This window comes from Amphiura filiformis, chromosome 6 (genome assembly GCF_039555335.1).
Source record: "Amphiura filiformis chromosome 6, Afil_fr2py, whole genome shotgun sequence".
Classification (NCBI taxonomy): domain Eukaryota; kingdom Metazoa; phylum Echinodermata; class Ophiuroidea; order Amphilepidida; family Amphiuridae; genus Amphiura; species Amphiura filiformis.
Genome location: NC_092633.1, coordinates 75,041,436 through 75,059,879, shown reverse-complemented (window position 1 = coordinate 75,059,879; position 18,444 = coordinate 75,041,436). Strand labels below are relative to the sequence as shown.

At 36.6% G+C, this 18,444-nt stretch overlaps 1 protein-coding gene across 1 annotated transcript in view; it reads left to right on the top strand.

Moving 5' to 3' along the window:
- The window catches only part of LOC140154765 (uncharacterized), a 77,502-nt gene that overhangs the window by 3,568 nt on the left and 55,490 nt on the right, over positions 1–18,444 (top strand). Inside the window, exons 2-9 of the mRNA XM_072177332.1 lie at positions 10,825–10,963; positions 11,589–11,755; positions 13,302–13,455; positions 14,014–14,148; positions 14,963–15,092; positions 15,510–15,651; positions 16,295–16,417; positions 17,130–17,399. Of these exons, the coding sequence (XP_072033433.1) occupies positions 10,825–10,963; positions 11,589–11,755; positions 13,302–13,455; positions 14,014–14,148; positions 14,963–15,092; positions 15,510–15,651; positions 16,295–16,417; positions 17,130–17,399 (1,260 nt within the window). The remainder of the gene's footprint in view (positions 1–10,824; positions 10,964–11,588; positions 11,756–13,301; positions 13,456–14,013; positions 14,149–14,962; positions 15,093–15,509; positions 15,652–16,294; positions 16,418–17,129; positions 17,400–18,444) is intronic.

Below are 18,444 nucleotides of genomic sequence, written 5' to 3'. Positions count from 1 at the left end.
TCAGATTTTAAAGTCGGTCGAAAAAATGCTTTTTTTTAGACATAATGAGGGCGCGAGTTATACGACAAGCTTTCTTTACCAGCAATTCGTCACGAAATTTAATTTGACAAAATTTGTTAGTTTTTTGTCGGCTTTGTTTCAAGTGTTATTAATACATCGTTAAAAAACATTAAATTGTAAAACATGTTAATGCCTGAAGTGTGGTCTTCCATCCTGACTTTTTTGGTGAAGATGACGGACCGAGTAAAGGTAAAATTTAAGATGTTTACTAATTTTCGAACAGGTAAGCCTACAGCTACACCAATGATAGCGAGTCCAGCGCATGGTCATGTTTTTTGAGGTGGGCACCCAAAAAAGGTGGAGCTGTCACATTTTCCAAAATATTTTCTCTTCTTATTCTTATATTTTTGCTAAAATCCATCATGAAGAAATGGTTTTGGTCTTATTTTGAAGATAAATTATTAATTAAATGAAATAATAACAAATACAGTTGAACAAATCAATTAATTAATTTCAACAGCTTAATTAAGCTAATTAGTCAGGGGTGGAGCCGAAGCGGAGGAGCTCTGTGTAATTCCAATGGGAAGTTGGTGTTCATTTTAAAATTTATGCACTTTGTTGCCTCAGTAGGAGTAAAATGCATTTGCACGATGTTAATTTTATTATTTAACTTTCTATAACTATATTATAATTAGCTAGTTAATCTTAATAAATTTAGTAATTAAGGATTTAACAAGCTTTTAATTAATGCAGTGGAATGTGTGTCATGCAATATAATGGGCTTTAAATTTTGCATGCATTTCATCTGTCATAAATAGATCTTTTAAATTGTTTTATCTTTGAAATATCTATAAAATAAATCTTCTCAAAGGAGATTATTACAGTCAAGGATTTAATCTGATGACATATTGATATCTGGCTATTGTTAAATAGTTTAATGATGTAGGCTAATTGTGCATGTATATGCCTATTGTACATGTACCATTGTTACAAATTATTCACTGTATATTGATTTTTGGAACACCCTACATGGGAATTGGATATTTATGTGATATTATAGCAATTCTTTAATACTATTTTGAATATTTTTTCCAAATTAATGCCACTTAGTGAAATTTTTCATTAAATTAAACAATTTAAAATTTAACTTTTTTCACACCCTGTATTACACAATGGGCTTAACAAATATAGTGCAAACTTTATATTTAATGAAAACACTAATTGTGTTCATTCCAAATATCAAGTTTATTTTCAAATTTAAAATACCATGTAGAAATATTGGAGTGGTAAAGAGCTATAGAGTTGTTTTTGCTAGAGTTGGGCGACTAAGTCGCCAATAGTCGTTAGTCGCGACTATTACTGATAGTCGCGACTACGACTATTGAAAACCAAAAGTCGACTAATGCAAGTATATTTTTGTGTTAAAAAATTACTTTAAAAGTGCCAGTTATTCGCACCAAAACCAACCAAATACTAACATATAGGGCCTAAACTGCGAAAAATGTGAAAAAATGTCAGTCATTGTCTTACCAATAGTAACACTAACCAACAAGTAATCATAATGTCCATAAATCATCATTAAATTTGTGTTATTGACTTGTTGTCGAACTACTTTCCCACAAGATAAAAGCCGTTAAAAACTCAAATTACTTAGAACTGTCGAACATCTCATTATGATTATAATTTATGCAGCGATAACAGGTGTAGCAGCGTCATAGCGTGCATGTACAGACCCAGGTTGGGTGTTTGTACCAACTACTGAAGGTATGAGATTATTTCAACTTTGGAAAGAAACAGCGAGAACTTCCGAGAAGTGTTTTCAAAAAGGGAAAATTTAGGAAAATATTATTATAGATTAGAAGTACTTTTCACGTAATTTCAAAAAGCTATGCTTATTGTGGTAACAGAATATTTAGAAAGCAACAGGAAAATAAACAAATTAGCTGACAAACAGTCGTAATGTTGCAATGCCACCCCTGTAGCGACAAATGCAGTAGTCTAGATGAGGTCAGGTGGCGTAGGTCGGAGGTGAAAGTTAATCGTACATGCACGATGCAACACGTTCATGAGCATACCATGGAAAATATGCACTGCCGTGCGGCATGTTTACATATTTTCATGCACAGCAAAACATGGAAACGAACGAAGATCGCTATTGGAATATTGAAGGTTTGAGAAATTATATGAAGTTTCTTGTGCTGTTGCTGGAAAGTGGCAAGTGAATTTAATTGAACAGAAAAGTTAGGCCTATATTACAGCATTTTACAGTCAAATATTTGCATCGCAAACGTGCGATACAGTATAGCAATTTGTATCGCAACAGTGCTGGTTTGTGTAGCAAAGTGTGATGCGATGCCGGCAATCACGGGTCCTGTAATCATGCATTATAAATACTAAATTGCCACCAATCTTTCACCTGATTTTTCAGTCCAATTTTAACCACAGATAGTCGCGACTATAGTCGTAGTCGCGACTATTTGCTGCCGACTAGTCGACTAGGAAAAAAGTGATAGTCGCCCAACTCTAGTTTTTGGTATCATTGTCTAAGTTTTTGAATGCTCTTTACAGTGATACCAAATTTGTAGATGTTTCTTGAAAAAACCTAAAAAGTGTCGTCCTCCCTACCAATGAGGTAGAAAGGATAGAGTGCCCTGCTCGCCGAATCTGTGAAGCAGGTTTGGGTCCCGGTTTGGGTGCTGTATAGATCACAAAGTTGAACAAATCATGTATTAAAACGCATTAAATTTCCCAGTATACCATTGTCTTTATCAAAAAATTGCTGAATTATAAAGGCAAACACGCCTGAATCTGGTATTTCATCAGTGTTGCCACGCTAAACAACTCTACCACTTTACGAAATTTCGCCTTCATTCGCCGTTCCTGTAGCGTTGCATGGCAACGGGCGAATGAACTAGATTTAGGAGCGTGCTTGCCTTTATTATTCAGCAATTTTTTGATAAAAAAATGGTACACAGTAGGGGAGATTGGGGTTAGTTGAAACATTTTTCACAAAATCGTCTTTTTAACGCAAACCAATTACTTTCAAGAAACACTAACCATATCAGTATAAACATATACATACATGCTACAAATACAGCCTTAAATTTTATTGGACCTGCTTATGATTATTCATATAATCCAATTTGAAAATTTGAAAAAAAGTGTTTCAACTAACCCCACCCCTGGGGTAAGTTGAAACATAGGGTGAGGTTAGTTGAAACATGGCTTGTAAAAATTTCAAAATAATTATTATTGTGTTGTTGGGGTTATACTTCCCTTGAAGGCACCCTTTAACATACAATCAGTGTGAAAAAATGAATAAATAAATATGTGGGAGCGCGGGTCAATACTTTGGACACAAGGTGACGAGTGTCTCCATGTACAAAAATATGAGAAGCCTAAAATATTATAAAATGTACTTTCTGTGTGCACTTTTTGCTTGTATTATTGCTTTTTAACCATATTAAAGCAATATTGAAGAAATGGTAAACATGTTACAAATTTTTTAAAAGTCAAATTTTTAACCATATTTTTCTATGCGATTTTCACGTTTCAACTAACCCCACCTCAAAAGTTTCAACTAACCCCGATGCCTATTTTTACATTTCAAAGTTCATTACACAAAATAAGAAATACAATAAAACTTTTATTTAACATTATTCTGGGACTTACTACTAGTGCTTATGATACTCAAAAAATAATCCCCTGAATCTTCAAACAACATGGAGATAACGCATCTTTTCTGAGGGGTATAAAAATTAGTCAGCAAGTCAAAAACAGATATTCCTTTCCCAAGCCAACACTGGTGGGGCATCAGTGCTGTTGCTAATTTGGTGGATGACCCTTACTAATACCTATTACTAGGTGCCAGTATTTTACCAAATTAATTTTTTGTGTCAGAAAAAAATACAATGTTTCAACTTACCCAGTGTTCCAACTAACCCCAATCTCCCCTAAAGTTAAATATGCTAAAACAAGTAATTTATTTAATTTTATTAATCCATACATGCTAGAGTAAATTCAGTTTCCATTTTAGTTGTATTTGATGCTGATTTTGTTAGGTCCCTTCATTTCATAATGGCTTATTCAGTGTTTGATTGTCAATGAAACGGCAACGTACCAGCTCGAGCTCAGCGATCTATGTTTTTCTACGTCATTGGCCTACACATACATGCATGAAAGGTGAATTCAATTTTGCCATCAAACTGCATCTTTTTATATATCAAATTAAAGCCTTTGAGTAAAGGAAGCCAAAACTGAAAAACTTTCCGCAGCAAAGTTACATCTTGTCAAAGATTGAAATCATCAAAAAAGATTCAGCTATAGTACGGTAACAGTAACAAAACAGCATTCGGGTAGTCTTTCTAGATCTTAGACTAGTCTCATGATGATAGCAGCTTTTCTATGTGGAACTCAAAATCCCTCTAAAATTCCATACATGTGCATTATATGTGCGCGTGTCTCATCACCATAAAAAATCATATATTTGGGTCAAGTGAAGTATAGACAACATATTTATGTAGGTTTCCTTGACCAATCTGTTCTTTTAAATTTCTATGTAAATATCAGAGAAGATGTAAGAAAAGGAGGGAGAACAGAATTACATCCTTGAGGTAATCCCGTAGGTAATCCTGTCGCACCTATCCATAGTCCTTTATTCTCAAGTAGTTACACATCTACTTGAAAGTAGCCTTTGATCATGTTGATGTGATGTGTGTTGCCGACCACGGTTGATTAATTTTCACTCCAGAATTGGAAATATGTCCAATGTTTCTATAGAGATTTCCTTGAAAATATGACACATGTGTGTTTAGTACCTGTTGCTCTGATAGGATACCACACGTGGATACTACAAGAAAGAAATGTAGTTTTGTGAAAATTCTCACAAAATCCGACCATTTTGGAACATATATTAATTATTTAGGGAGAGTGTTTTATGATTTTGTTAGAAAAGGAATGATTGTTGATCATCTTTATTTTATTGTTTTATATATTTTCCTGTCATTTCCTGCAAACCTAACAAAGATATTTTGATAATTGAAAATAGTCTGTATCATAAATTGTAGAGGTTGAAAGAGTCAACAAGCATCAGAAATTATAATTTGCCATGGAACTTTGGTCATATTTTATTTGAAATATAACTGGATGTTAGGGTCTGCAATGCATGCATGGTATGCATAGTATGATGGTATACAGACACTGACCTTTCCCTAAAACTAGTAAGCAGCAACCTGTGTATCACACCCATCATGGGTTCGAACCCCTAAAGTTGTTGTATTTTATTGTTAAACCTGACTAGCGTGATTCCTTTTGAATGAGCGGCAGCACACATATTTTGTTTGAAGATAGCTTGATCTTTCTCCTTTTCTTACATCTTCTTTGGTAAATATGTAATTGTGTTTGGGCCCCGGTCTAGGCAAATTTGACTGACTAGCAAATGTGTTAACTACTAGGGATGACCATCAAAATTTCATGCCCGGTGGGTTCAGTCTTCACTGACAATGTGTACGCATGATGGTTCCAATTAGGGGTACTTTTCAAGAAATGTCCGCGGAATTTTCGAGGACAAAATTGTCCAAATTAGGGGTGTTTGGAGCAAAATTGTCCTTGAAATGAAAAATAGGGTGTTTTTCTAGAACTTTCGTCCGCATTTTACCGCTACAGTTTTTGTTTTTTGTATTTTTTCTGTCCGTTTTTGTAGTAGTTCCACACAAAAATTGACGTTAAAAATTGTCCTCATTTCCCTGTGAAATAGGGGGGAAAATTCAAAAGCGTCCTTGAAATGGTAAAAATAGGGGTATTTATTTCGGAAAAATTTCCTCGATTCCTCGTGATAAGGGGGTGAAATGAAAATGCATCCTCAAAATGATAAAAATAGGGGAGGTATTTGGAGGCAAATTTTCCTTGATTTCGCGCAAAATAGGGGGTAAAATTGCTGTAAATGTCCTCGATTCCCCGTGAAATAGGGGTCATTTTCAAATCCTGGAACGGTCATACGTCCTACCTTTAAATACAAACTGAACCCACCGGGATTTCATGTTGCCCCTATTGCTACAAAAGATTGTTTTCTGGATAGAACTCATCAACAGAAGTATCTTGATGGTTAAATGGTCAAAATCGGTCAAAAACTTTTCGAATTTTGAATTGGAATGAAATAAAATGACAAAGTCCAAAAATAGCAATTGGAAGCAAAATTGGCATATAATAAGCATATATTTACCTTTATATATTTCTTTATGCAAACATGAAACAAGCATATGAAATGGCACTTTACTAGTCAATGTCATACATGTAAATTATTTTTTTTTTTTTTTATATATTTCTTTATGCAAACATGAAACAAGCATATTGTGAAGGTATCAAAGGGGTGGCTTATGAAATGGCACTTTACTAGTCAATGCCATACATGTAAATTATTTTTTCAAACCGAGGCATTGGAGAACATTTGCCAAAAGTCACCCAAGATGGCCGATATGGTACAAAATCAAAATTGCACTAAGTCTTTTTTTTTTCACAACCAAAAATTTCAATGATGTTATTGGGTTTAATATGACCAATTAGAAGGTGTATGCAAACAAAATCTTAAGTGTCATTGAAGCTCATTCACAACAATAGAGGTTATCCACTTCACTCATGAAGGCGCTGGTTCCTGTAGTATTCCTCATTCAAACCAATTCAATATTTGACCTCAGAGTTACCTGCATGACTTTGGCGGGCTATTTTGAAACAGTTATGGTTGCACATTCAGGTACTTCTTTTGAAAGTCCTAAACAAGGTATAGCAGTAGGATATGAAGCTTATAGAACATGGATACCCTCTATGGCAGCTATGGGTGCTTTATCTTATCATTCACTTCTTGTTTTTGTCACAATACAATGATGTGTGTCTTACCCAGCAGCAAGTTGTAGATGGTATAGGCCTAAATATAAGAAATAGTTTAGGGTTGGGATTAGGTGAAAAATACATCAAATGAGCACGAAACTTCACATTTATGTTCAGAAAGGTGTCTTCTTAACATGATTCGAAAGGAGTATGGAAATTCCAAAGGGTGATTTAATTTGTAACTCAAGATCTACTTGTTCAATATTTTAACCTTTTTACAGAGCAGAGGGTATGATAGAGGTATAACTGGCAACTTTGCCAAATTACAGCTCAGTAGGCCAAGGTTTTTACCTGATCTTATTGTTCTGAATATTTTGTGCCATTCTGAGCAGTGCTGAACTCAGCCACTGGCAATTAAGCACGCACTGTGGCGATGGACCAAATTTGACTCCCACTTACACGAAAACAAAATAAGTTATGTTGCTGTAATTTGCAGGATAGTTACAAAATATTTCCCCAATTTTTTGCAGAAAAATATTGAAAAATAAAAGAATGAGCTCAATTGAGAAATATCTGTACAAGCAGTACACAGCTGAGCTCCCTGCATGTCTATGGGAGTGTTCTAATCAAACTGATGGTTCATTGGTCATCCCTACTACTACACATGTACACTCACAGTTTCTGGCAGAGAATTAGACTACGGCAACAGCTCTTTACATTTTGTGCATAGAATAAATGTAATGGTCTCTAGCCTAGAATGTGAAGCTATCGGTGAGCAAATTCTTAGCTAGACTTCTCAAGCAACCAAAGGGTAGATGAGTGTATTTTTGAAGTACAGTCAACAGTACCGGGATGATCCCCTGCTCTTTTCGAATAGCCTCAAGAAATTTGGCTTTCAAAATGGGCAAATTTGTTTTTGGACCACGTTGTAGATCAGCTGTATATCGCGATTCCACATTTGATATCAGTGTGTATTTGTCGGAGGGAAATGTTATTAAGAAATGGGGCTACCATATCGCTGACGGCGAGTGGACACTATTTAGAAAAATATTAGCTTCATGTGAAATTAAGAAAACTGCATTAGCCCCATAGATCTTGGGCTAACTTGCCAACCAAGGGGTTTACACAAAGCCATGAGTGTTTCAATTGCAGCAACCAAGGTTTCTATGAGTTCACCTAACCCTAACCCCCTAAGGGCTTTTTGGCAACGGGAAGGGAAAGAAGGAAAGAATAAAGAGAGAAAAGAAGGAAAGAAGTTGTTTGCTGTGGGTGGGATTCGAACCCGAGACCCCTCGCATGCCAAGCACTTGGTGGCGACACCTTGCTACATGTCATGGGCTTAACTGGCCAGCGACACCGTGCATATCACTTAGGGCGATTGCGTCATCACACCACGTGGGATGCACGCACGAACAGCGCATATATCAAGTAGTATTTTATAGTATACAGGCGGGTTAGGGTTAAGACAAGCAAAGATAAAAACACACACACACCCACACACAAGTTCTCAAGTTTTGTATTTTTATTTATGAAGCAATTTAGACTTGTTTTTATGCAATAAGTTAAAACTTCCCAGACTTGGCCCCTTCAACACTGAAGCAAAACATTTTGTATGACCAAATAAACACTAACTAAAAGAAGAAAATATAGACAATGTTGTTTCTATGTTTTCCTTATATTTAGAAAATATCTGTTGCGATTTTTTTAAATACATTTTTTAATCTGCAGGTTGATAGGGGATCATAAAATTTTCTTGAATATGAAGAAATATGTTTTTGGATGTGTGTGTGTGGTGGTATGTGTGTGTGTGTTGGTCACTGTTGGAGAGACCCACTGTAAATTCCAGCAAAAAGAATTTATATACCAGTACAAATGAAAACTGACCATAATTTTGGATTTTTAAAATCTTTTTTATAAACATTTATAACAAGTAGATTATTAATTTGTGTAATATTAAGGGGGTACTACACCCATTGATTTTTGTTTGCATTTTTTTGTTTTTTGTGAAGAAATTACAAAAAAAAAATTGGACAAAGTGGTATGCAAAATGAAGGGGCAAATCTTCTCGTTTTATTGGTGGCATCGGTATCAACGTAGCTTACATGCTTTTAAAAGTAGAAGCCAAAAGGTGGTACATCACTGATGATTTAAATTCACTTCATTTTGGAAAGCTTACTATCAACGGATTTCGTTAAAATTTTGGATATGTGTTGCTAACACGTTAGGGAAATAAAGTTGATATGTAAAATGGGAATAAGTGGTTCCTGATTTCTTTTATGACTTCATGAACTTGGTGCTCCACAACTATCAAAAAAGGAACTGGTTAAATTGCTTCTATTTTCAATGGTGAGCTATATTTTGTATTTTTAACTTGCGACATTATTTCACTGAAACTTAATTAAGCCACAGGTAACAGGTTACCACAACCATACTACAGCAATGTTGAAAAAAATTGTATTTCTTGTCACCTAATCACCTATACCACCATATTGGGTAGTTTTCCATAAGCTTAACTTGTGTGATTTTGGTAACTATTTTATATTTATTTGTGAAATCCATCTCAACTAAACTGAGCTCAAAAAGAAACTTCAATTTTTTTACAACTTGTGAATCACAAGGTCATATCTTAAAATATTGTCAATCAAAATGAACCAAAATTACACACAGGATTACTTTAATACTCTACTCAAAACACATGTCAGTAACCAAGCAGTTGTCCAACTGACACAACAGCAAAATGCACTGTCATGGGACAGCTTCCTGGACTTCCTCCACTTTCACAGCCCAACATTTGACACACAGCACAAAAAATCTGTGAGAATGCACACAAGATCCTTGCACAGATGATAAAACGGTGCTGCTTTTTGCTTTTCATACACTTTTTTCATGAAACAGGGCTGGGCTGTGAATGTGGTCCAGGAAGCTGTTCCATGTCAGTGCATTTTGCTGTTGTGTCATTTGGATAACTGCTAGGTTACTGACATGTGTTAAGAGTAGAGTATTGAAGTAAACCTGTGTGTAATTTTGGTTCAATTTGATGGACAGGATTTCAAGATATGACCTTGTGAAAAATTATAAGTTTCTTTTTGAGGCCAGTTTATAATCAAATTAAGTAATTCTTGGCCAAACTGGAACACTGTGAACGCTAGTGGCTCCGCGATAAACACTCGCGAATATAGCGCGGTACAGAAGAAAGTATACACGCGCCTTACACTGCGTACACGCTTAGTACACTACATGGACGCAACGCGCATGTTCCAGTTTGGCCAAAAATTACTTAATTTGATTGTAGGCATTCTAAATTGTACTCACCATTTACATCCCAAGGTATATTAGTATATCCACCTTGCACTTCTCGATATATATCCAGGTAAAGACAGAATATCAAAATTATTCCTCATTATGATACAGACTCTCACATGTGTATTCAAAATTGATGCTTAAATTTGACCTGAACCAATTGACCTATAACCTGACATACGGTGACCTAATAGCCTTTTCTTCTCCTAACAACACATTATAGTATTAAATTGACTAATGACTATCCATTGTGTAAGTGTTTATTTAATTTATTCAGTGTTATATATTTTGCAAGCACTACTAGATTTTCTATAGAGAGTATAACAAAGGATTTAATGTATTCTATTCATGTACCCTACTTGAACATGTTGACAAGAATAAATTATGGTTTGTTATGAAACACGCATCTGAGTTACTAGGATACAGTATAAACAAAAAATATACAGGGCTAAAATGACTTACTATACAATGGTTTAAAAGCACCTTTTTTATTTATTTTTTTAATTTTTTTTTATTTCACATGATCCGTGCATATATCGCCTCGCTATAAATGAAAAAATATTTTTTTAGACCAATCAAACCAATATATGGGTGTAGTACGCCATTAACAGAATAACATTTATCCCAAACCAAAACTCTCATTCTACCCTTGGGATGGTAACACAACAATTTATGTTTTGCTTTCTCCATAATTTGTTGCAGGTCAAAATGCAAATACAACACAGCCAAGGCAGGGCAAGCTGGTGTGGACAGAACTTAACACAAACACAAAACGAGCTCGCATCAACAGCTTGCCAGTTGATCCAGCATCATACATTGATGCACCTACAATTGCTACAACGTAAGCTTAACCTCTTTGTGACTCTTAAATTTTACGCATTGTTGGCCGCCTTTGATTTAATTCATGAAGAACATGCTTTAATTGTCTAGATAGAAATCTTACTGATTCTTACAACTGTTTGTATGTCGTACACTCTTCTGAGCATTCAAGTGTAGCTATGATCCAGGCTTCACGTCCATATGTTAACACAGACTGGACACCTGCAGTTTTAATTTGTTTGATAGAGCAGACTTTCGGATCTTGCTTAGGTTGTTACATGCTCTCAAATGTTACAAATACATTGTCACAAAGACACAAAGCTCTTAAGGTGGTATTTGAGGTATTTTGAAAGTGCTATATGCATGTTTTAAATGAAAATTCTTGAGCTTTTTCAGTCGTATTAGCTCATTAACTGCATTGATTATCAATAAAAACAAGAAGATACAAAGAAAATATAAATTAATATAATTATTATGAAAACTGTACATATCTGATTTGCTTCAAACAAAAGGCATATATTGAGAAAGTGTACTTTAAATTGCACTATACTCTATTAATCTGTTTAACGCGCTTTGACCACTTGCTAGTTTACAGAAAATGCCTTGTATATTAACTAACAGAGTGGATATCTGTTTCTATACATCAGGGGTTATTATGAGGCAACACCAGCCCATTGGATAGCCATTACCAGTGACTATGATGACAGTAGTATCTTCTGGACAGATGCTGCTCGTAAGAGAATCATGAGAGGTGGTCTTGGAGATGGTGCAACAGCAGCACCTGTGTTTACAGGGACATCACAAACTGTTGATGGTAAGTAACGCACCTAACACTATTCATCTCAAACAAAAGTGTAGTAATTGGTAATTTAAACTTATGATCTCAACACAAAATTAAGACGTACCTCAAATTTTCGGTCACAACTTTGACCTTCATCTGTAGACTGGCAACCCAAGTTTTGGATAAGTGACCTTTTGGACACTTGACCCCAAAACCTGATCGTACACTCCAATTATGAAGTTTACCAACACAGATGAACTTTCATGCTAGTAAAAGTGTAGTACATGTGACACAATGTGATCCAACTATTGCTATAGGTTGTGTTATCATCTGTGTGTATGTTGTATCAATTTGTGAAAAATTAGATGGTTTCGTAAAGCCAAATTTCTTATGTATATTGTTTTAGTTCTGTGTTGTTGGTTTTGTCTGTATCTCAATTTTGCAATTTCCGCCTTTAATCTGGGTGGATTAGATTGAAACTCCCATCAGCTTACTTTAACTATATTTATAAATACACACATGACCACCTCCATGCTGCCATAACACCTTGTAGACAGAATGTTTGGAAGAGTGACCTTTGGGTGGTCTTCCTGTACATTTGAATGCAAAGGCGGTAAAGCAACACCAGATTGTGCTGCAAAATTGTCTATCTTGTTCGACTTTGTGATATTACTGTAAACAGTTCTGCCGATAAATATCGGTAAATACTTTCAAATATTGTTATTCGTAACATATCAAAAATTTAGAATCCTCAAAGGTGTAATAAGTTTGTTGTCTAAAAAGTTTGTATCTTGTTGTTATGTTGTTGGTATGTTTTTGGAGTTGGTCCCACTTGGTGGTCTTGGTACGACAGTGAGATGGGTCACATGCATATTTATGGATATATATTTATATGTGGTATAATGTAGTCAAGGCTAGCTGCCCATATTATAACATTTATTACAGAATTTAAGTTTCATTCTTAAAGGGGGAAAGGTTTAGGCTGTATTGAATTATTGCAGTTTGCCTAATCATAAAACTCTAGGGTTAAGGAACAGATGTCAAAACTCTGAAGCCTGGGAATGGAATCCCATGGCTATTTGCCAGTAAAGTGGTTACATAACTCCCTAGCAGCTGGACCATGCACCTTTTGGAATTGGTAGTACATACCATAGACTTTGTGTTGCGATCATTTTGATCATAGTTCAGGACTCAAAAGCGTGATCCAGTTGACATAGTGATAATCGGATTATACGTAACACTTCGCTGGCGAATTATAACTTGTCACCTTTTTCGTTTATAATTATATTGTAATGTTAGAACTTGGAATATTAATTGATCCTTTTGAAATGTCCCATGGCCACTTAGCTTGCTTAAATTTGACTGACTGGTCCACGTGCTGTACTTGAACCTTGTGACCTTGCTCATTCGAGGATACAACTTATCAATATGTTCATGCTTCCTTCCTCTCACTAGTTTCAGATCACTAATGCACATATTGTCAATCCCCACAGGCTAAGTCCCTCCGCAGTACGATTCTGTCATTAAAATCTGCTTTTCATATTCATTTACATTAGTACATCATACATATTCATTGCAGGCATCGCAGTTGATTGGCTGGCTAACAACATTTACTGGACCGACGGGGCTTATGATTGGATAATGTTAACCAATTATAATGGATCAAGGTTTAAAATGTTAATAGATGAACAAGTGGATAAACCAAGAGGAATTACAGTCTATCCACAGCAGGGGTAAGTAAACCAAGAGGAATATCAATCTTTCCACAACAAAGGCAAGTAAAGCACACATCAAAAACAACAATATAAATAAAAACAAAGTGATTTAAAAGTGTGCTACACCAAACTAGATGCCTCAGCAGAAAATTGTTGATCACCATGGCCCAAGACAAACCAAAAACAATTTAGCACGGATTCTCAAGAGGCGGCCCACATTACAACCAGTTTTTATATGGATAAACTTAGACAAGAAGCAGCTCCTTGTACAGGGTATTTCGAGCTCCCTCAATTACTTCATGCGAATAAACTTATGCAATTGTGAGGGATTAGAGTAGATTTCACCTTGCTTTATATCATTACCTTTTGATAGAGGTGTATATTTGTGTATGCTATTTTTGCGAAGTAGGATCTTCAATTATGGTAACTCTACTTCACCATCATATGCACATGTCAGATGTAGTTTTTTGTTTGTTTTGTTTTGGGTAGGTGGGGTTAGGGGTAACAAAGTACCATTGATGACTGATAAAGAGAAACTACTTTGAAATTGATATTACATTGTTTTCTCTGACAAAGATATTTATACTGGTCTGACTGGGGAGATCACCAGAGAGTGGAACGCTCTAACCTTGCTGGAGAGAACCGTACGCTGATTGCTGACACTGATCTATTCTATCCTAATGGGTTGGCTATAGACTATGCTACTGATAAGTAAGTTTGTGGGTGTGTGTGAGTTCGTAAAAACCTGTAAATGAGGACGTAACCCAATAATACAATAACAACCATGGACACCCACCAACTGTGGACCGTCCACCAGGGTTCCTTTCACCTACCATCATATTGCATTGCCAGGATAGGGTTAGGTCTTGGTTGGATTGTAAAACTTCAAGTGAGTTCATGGTTTGGGGCTTTGCATTGGGTGTGCAAAATCCTGGGTGAAATAGGAACTCTCTAAAAAATTTAAAAAAATAAATGTTGGTATTTATACAGCGCCTTTCACATGTGAACATGTACCAAAGCGCTTTACATTTATTCCGCCGTTGTTAGAATATGTCAGCTGCCATACAATGCCCAAGGCATGCTCATACCTTTGGGCGCCGCTCAATGGACAGTATTCATAACAGCTCCCCATTTCACACCTGGGTGGAGAGGAATAATCAAGATAAAGTGCCTTACTCAAGGACACAACACGATGGCGTCGCCGGGGCTCAAACCCGCAACCTTCCGATTATGAGTCGTATCCCGTTCTGCTCGGCCACCGTGCTCCCTAATACGTGCTCTGTGCTCCCTAATACGTGTACGCTTATACTCCTTTAAGCGGGTATAAGCGTACAACTCAACTTAATACCTATGATGTAAGACTTACTTTCCAAAAATGTTCCCATTTTATTGATTTTGTTACTCCTAAATGTGGTAGATTTTTCAAAAAGATGAATTGTCATCTGAATGTTTGTTACAATGTTTCAGAATTTTCTTGGCAACTCTTAACTGTCATACCTGTCATACCTGTATTTCCATATTGTAGATTGTATTGGGTTGATGCTGACCCAAGTGGGAGCCGTGTAGAAGTTTGTGACTTGGATGGAAGTAACAGAACAACTCTGTTTACCATTGACCAGGGACTTGGACATTTATTTGACCTGGCAATATTTGGGGTACGTACTCAAACTTTCAATTATTTTTGAATCTCTATGTTTGTTTATACCTCAATTTCACATTTTTCATGCCTTTGAGAAAGAAAATTTCCTAGTATAAAGACCTTACTTTTGAAATGGTTTGTATATTTGAAGGTGTGAAATTAATCTTAAGGCGCCCTGTTATACCGCCGCATTCAGCAACTCATAATCACAAAACTTGTAAACAATTCCAAGTCTTGTATCTATTGTTCAGAACACCAGAATGTGATTAAACCGCCAGTTATGCCAGGGTGGCGGTGATCAACCAGCAGTTGGGTTTTGTAGCCATCCCTAGGGTCATAGTTGCAAAGATAATATTTTGTTCATATTTTTGTTGATTTTGTTGTTGTTGTTTGTTTATATCTGGGGTTTTTTCTGATGCTCTCTTTCTGTCAGGAGTATATTTTTGTAACAGATTGGCGTGAGCAAATGAGATGTTTACGGAAATCAAATAAGGACCAGTATTTTGCATTAAATGTTGGAGCAAGGCCGTTTGGCATCACTGTATATGCCCCTGACAACCTTCCTGGCTCTCAATGTAAGTAAATAAAACCATTAAAGAAAGGAGCAGAGGGGTAAACTGCAGGGTTCGATTTAACTTGTGTCGTGGAGCAAAATGCTCCCCATTTTGGACAACCTGCTATAAATTTCAGCTTGTATAGCATTTTTTACAATGTAAACATATGCTAATATTATAAGAACATCACCTAAATAAGGTTTTTGCTAAAAAATTGCTATGCGCATTTTTCAAAGTAAATCGAACCCTGGTAAACTGTAGGGGTAGGGGGATGGGGTCAATGCCATAGCTGGAGTCGTCCTATTTGGGGGCACCATCCATGATTGGGGCCTGGGTCAGATGGGGGGGGGGCACAAACCATTTTTCAGCAATTTTCTTATGGGATTTTCAAATCGATTGGGGGTGCATGCCCATATGATGCTATGCCTCTTGATGGGGTAACTACAAGGGTTAGGCGCACTTCAATTTATGCCCCAAATATGATTTTCAGTATTATTCATTTAGGTATGGTAAAATTGACATTTGAAGCCCTGCTTATGTGTGATGCGATCAAGCAAAATCATTCTGAAAGACTGAAATAGGCCCATGTGCTTTGGCCATTTTACAGTTGATAAATGGTAAGCAGAAATTGATTGAAGGAAATTGATTGATTTTCACTTTTCAGCGCCATGTGATTCCAATCCTTGTGAGCATTTTTGTGTGAGTGATGGCCCTGATGAACCAGGCTTCAAGTGTCTGTGTAATGATACCTATGTGTTAAAGGATGATAAAAGAACATGTGAACAAGGTAAGCTACACTACAAGATTCCTATTTGGGCCGCCTGCACAGGTACCCCATCACCAAGGTACCTGACTGGTACACATAGTACAAATGCTGCTACCCACCAGCAGTGGTACTGCACTGGTACTACACTAGTACTTCATTGGTACTGCACAGTACCATAGGCAATGGTGTACCTCTGCAGGTGGCTGTGATAGGAAATCAACTCTTGAATAGTGAATATTTTGAATAATTTGGATTCAGTATTAAAATTGTCTATATATCATCCTATAAAACACAGTGTTCAAAATAACCAGGAGTCAGGGACAGTTGAGCCCTGCTGAACCTGCAGAGCCCCTGGTTCCTGTGGAAATACTTTTGACCTTATTATGTTGCAATCATGTTTTCAAATTTTCATATTTTAAAGTTTTGCTCTGCAAGTCCATCATGTTGATTTGAAAAAGACACAAGAACCAGGGGTATTTTTCGACAATAAGATTTCTGAAAATCCTATCTTGACCCCTTCTCTTACAACTCTTGAAGTGTCACGTAAAATGGACCAATTTGCCGTCACTCAACTTTGTCACTTAACCTTTTCAGGGAAGAGAAAAGTTGTACCTGGACAGTTTTTTATTTTATTTATGGTAGAAGGAAACATCAAATATGTCAAATATGAATTTCCTTTTAATTTTGAGTCATTTCACTGATGTATTACACTGTCTTATAATTGCTATTGCAGAAATTGATGGACTCCCAATGCCACAAATTCTCATGGTTTCCAAAACCAGTCTCTGTAACTTCCCTGGCAATTTCCCTGACATGTCCGTTGCTACAGACCAGACTGTGAAATGTTTTCTAAGTAACCGATCTTTTGCGGTTGCCATAGAGGTGGATATCCCATCACGTCTGCTATTTTATTCTGATTTTGAGAAGAAGACCATTGAGAGAGTGCGATTACTTCAAGGCGAATCAGTGGATACAATAAGAGGTGGAGTTGGCAGCGTAGAAGGTGAGAATAACAGGTTTTACTACTCTCAACCCTGTAAAACCATACAGCCTTGGTGCCTTGCCATAAACGGGTAGGCAACATATAGATAGGGCACCACTGACCTCCCTGAAGGGCGTTGGTCAAAATGTGACTACCAAAGATTTGGCCAAAAACATGCCTACCAAAGCCGTAACTGACAACCAACAACCTACCCTGTCCAACAGTGCATCCCAATCTCTCTTCTTCAGCATGCTCACTTACAAAACTGTACATGCAGGTTGCCGTCAGCGGACAAGGTGGGTAACACATAGGGCCAGCCCTGGAAGTCATTTCAAGGTGTACTTATTACTTCAATAACTGTGTAATAAAGCCAAATGTTACAAATCCTGAATTGCACAGCCGTCTTTTGTACTCAGTGAAATTATCTCTCAAACAAATTTTAGTTAGAAAACACAGTGAACATAGGGTATATTGGTGATAGCGATTGATAGGCAAAAATTGCCTACTTGCCTATCAATCGCTATCAGCAATATACCCTATTATTATATAATATGAAGCTTCCATCTATAGACCACTTGCCATGTGACGTCATTGCCCGGCAGTATGCGCGCGCATTATGGCAATTTCCATTGTTCTTTGCCCTGCAGTGTGCGTGCGCATCGTAGTCTGCTAAGGGCACGTGCATTTTAAATCGCCCGCCACATTTCACATAGTACAGGAAAGCCATTGAACAGTGTAGCGGCTCGTTCGACCATATCGACAGATGAGTCCCTCGCCTTTGTTAATAAACAGTGATGTCAAGTGGTCTATACCACTCATTTTTAGTACTGAATGACGTTTAAATCAAACTGTTCAGTATTTTTACAAAACTGTTCAATATATCTTGATACCCACACGCTCATCACAATACCCAGAAGGCACGCATCACATAAACGCAGTATTCACGTAGAGCATTCACAAACAGTGATTGAGACTAATTTTGGTACTGCACGACTCCTCTGATGTGCAGCAAGTCATGTTGTCCTCGCGAAGCACACAGCAGCACAAAACTGCAGCTAAAATACGG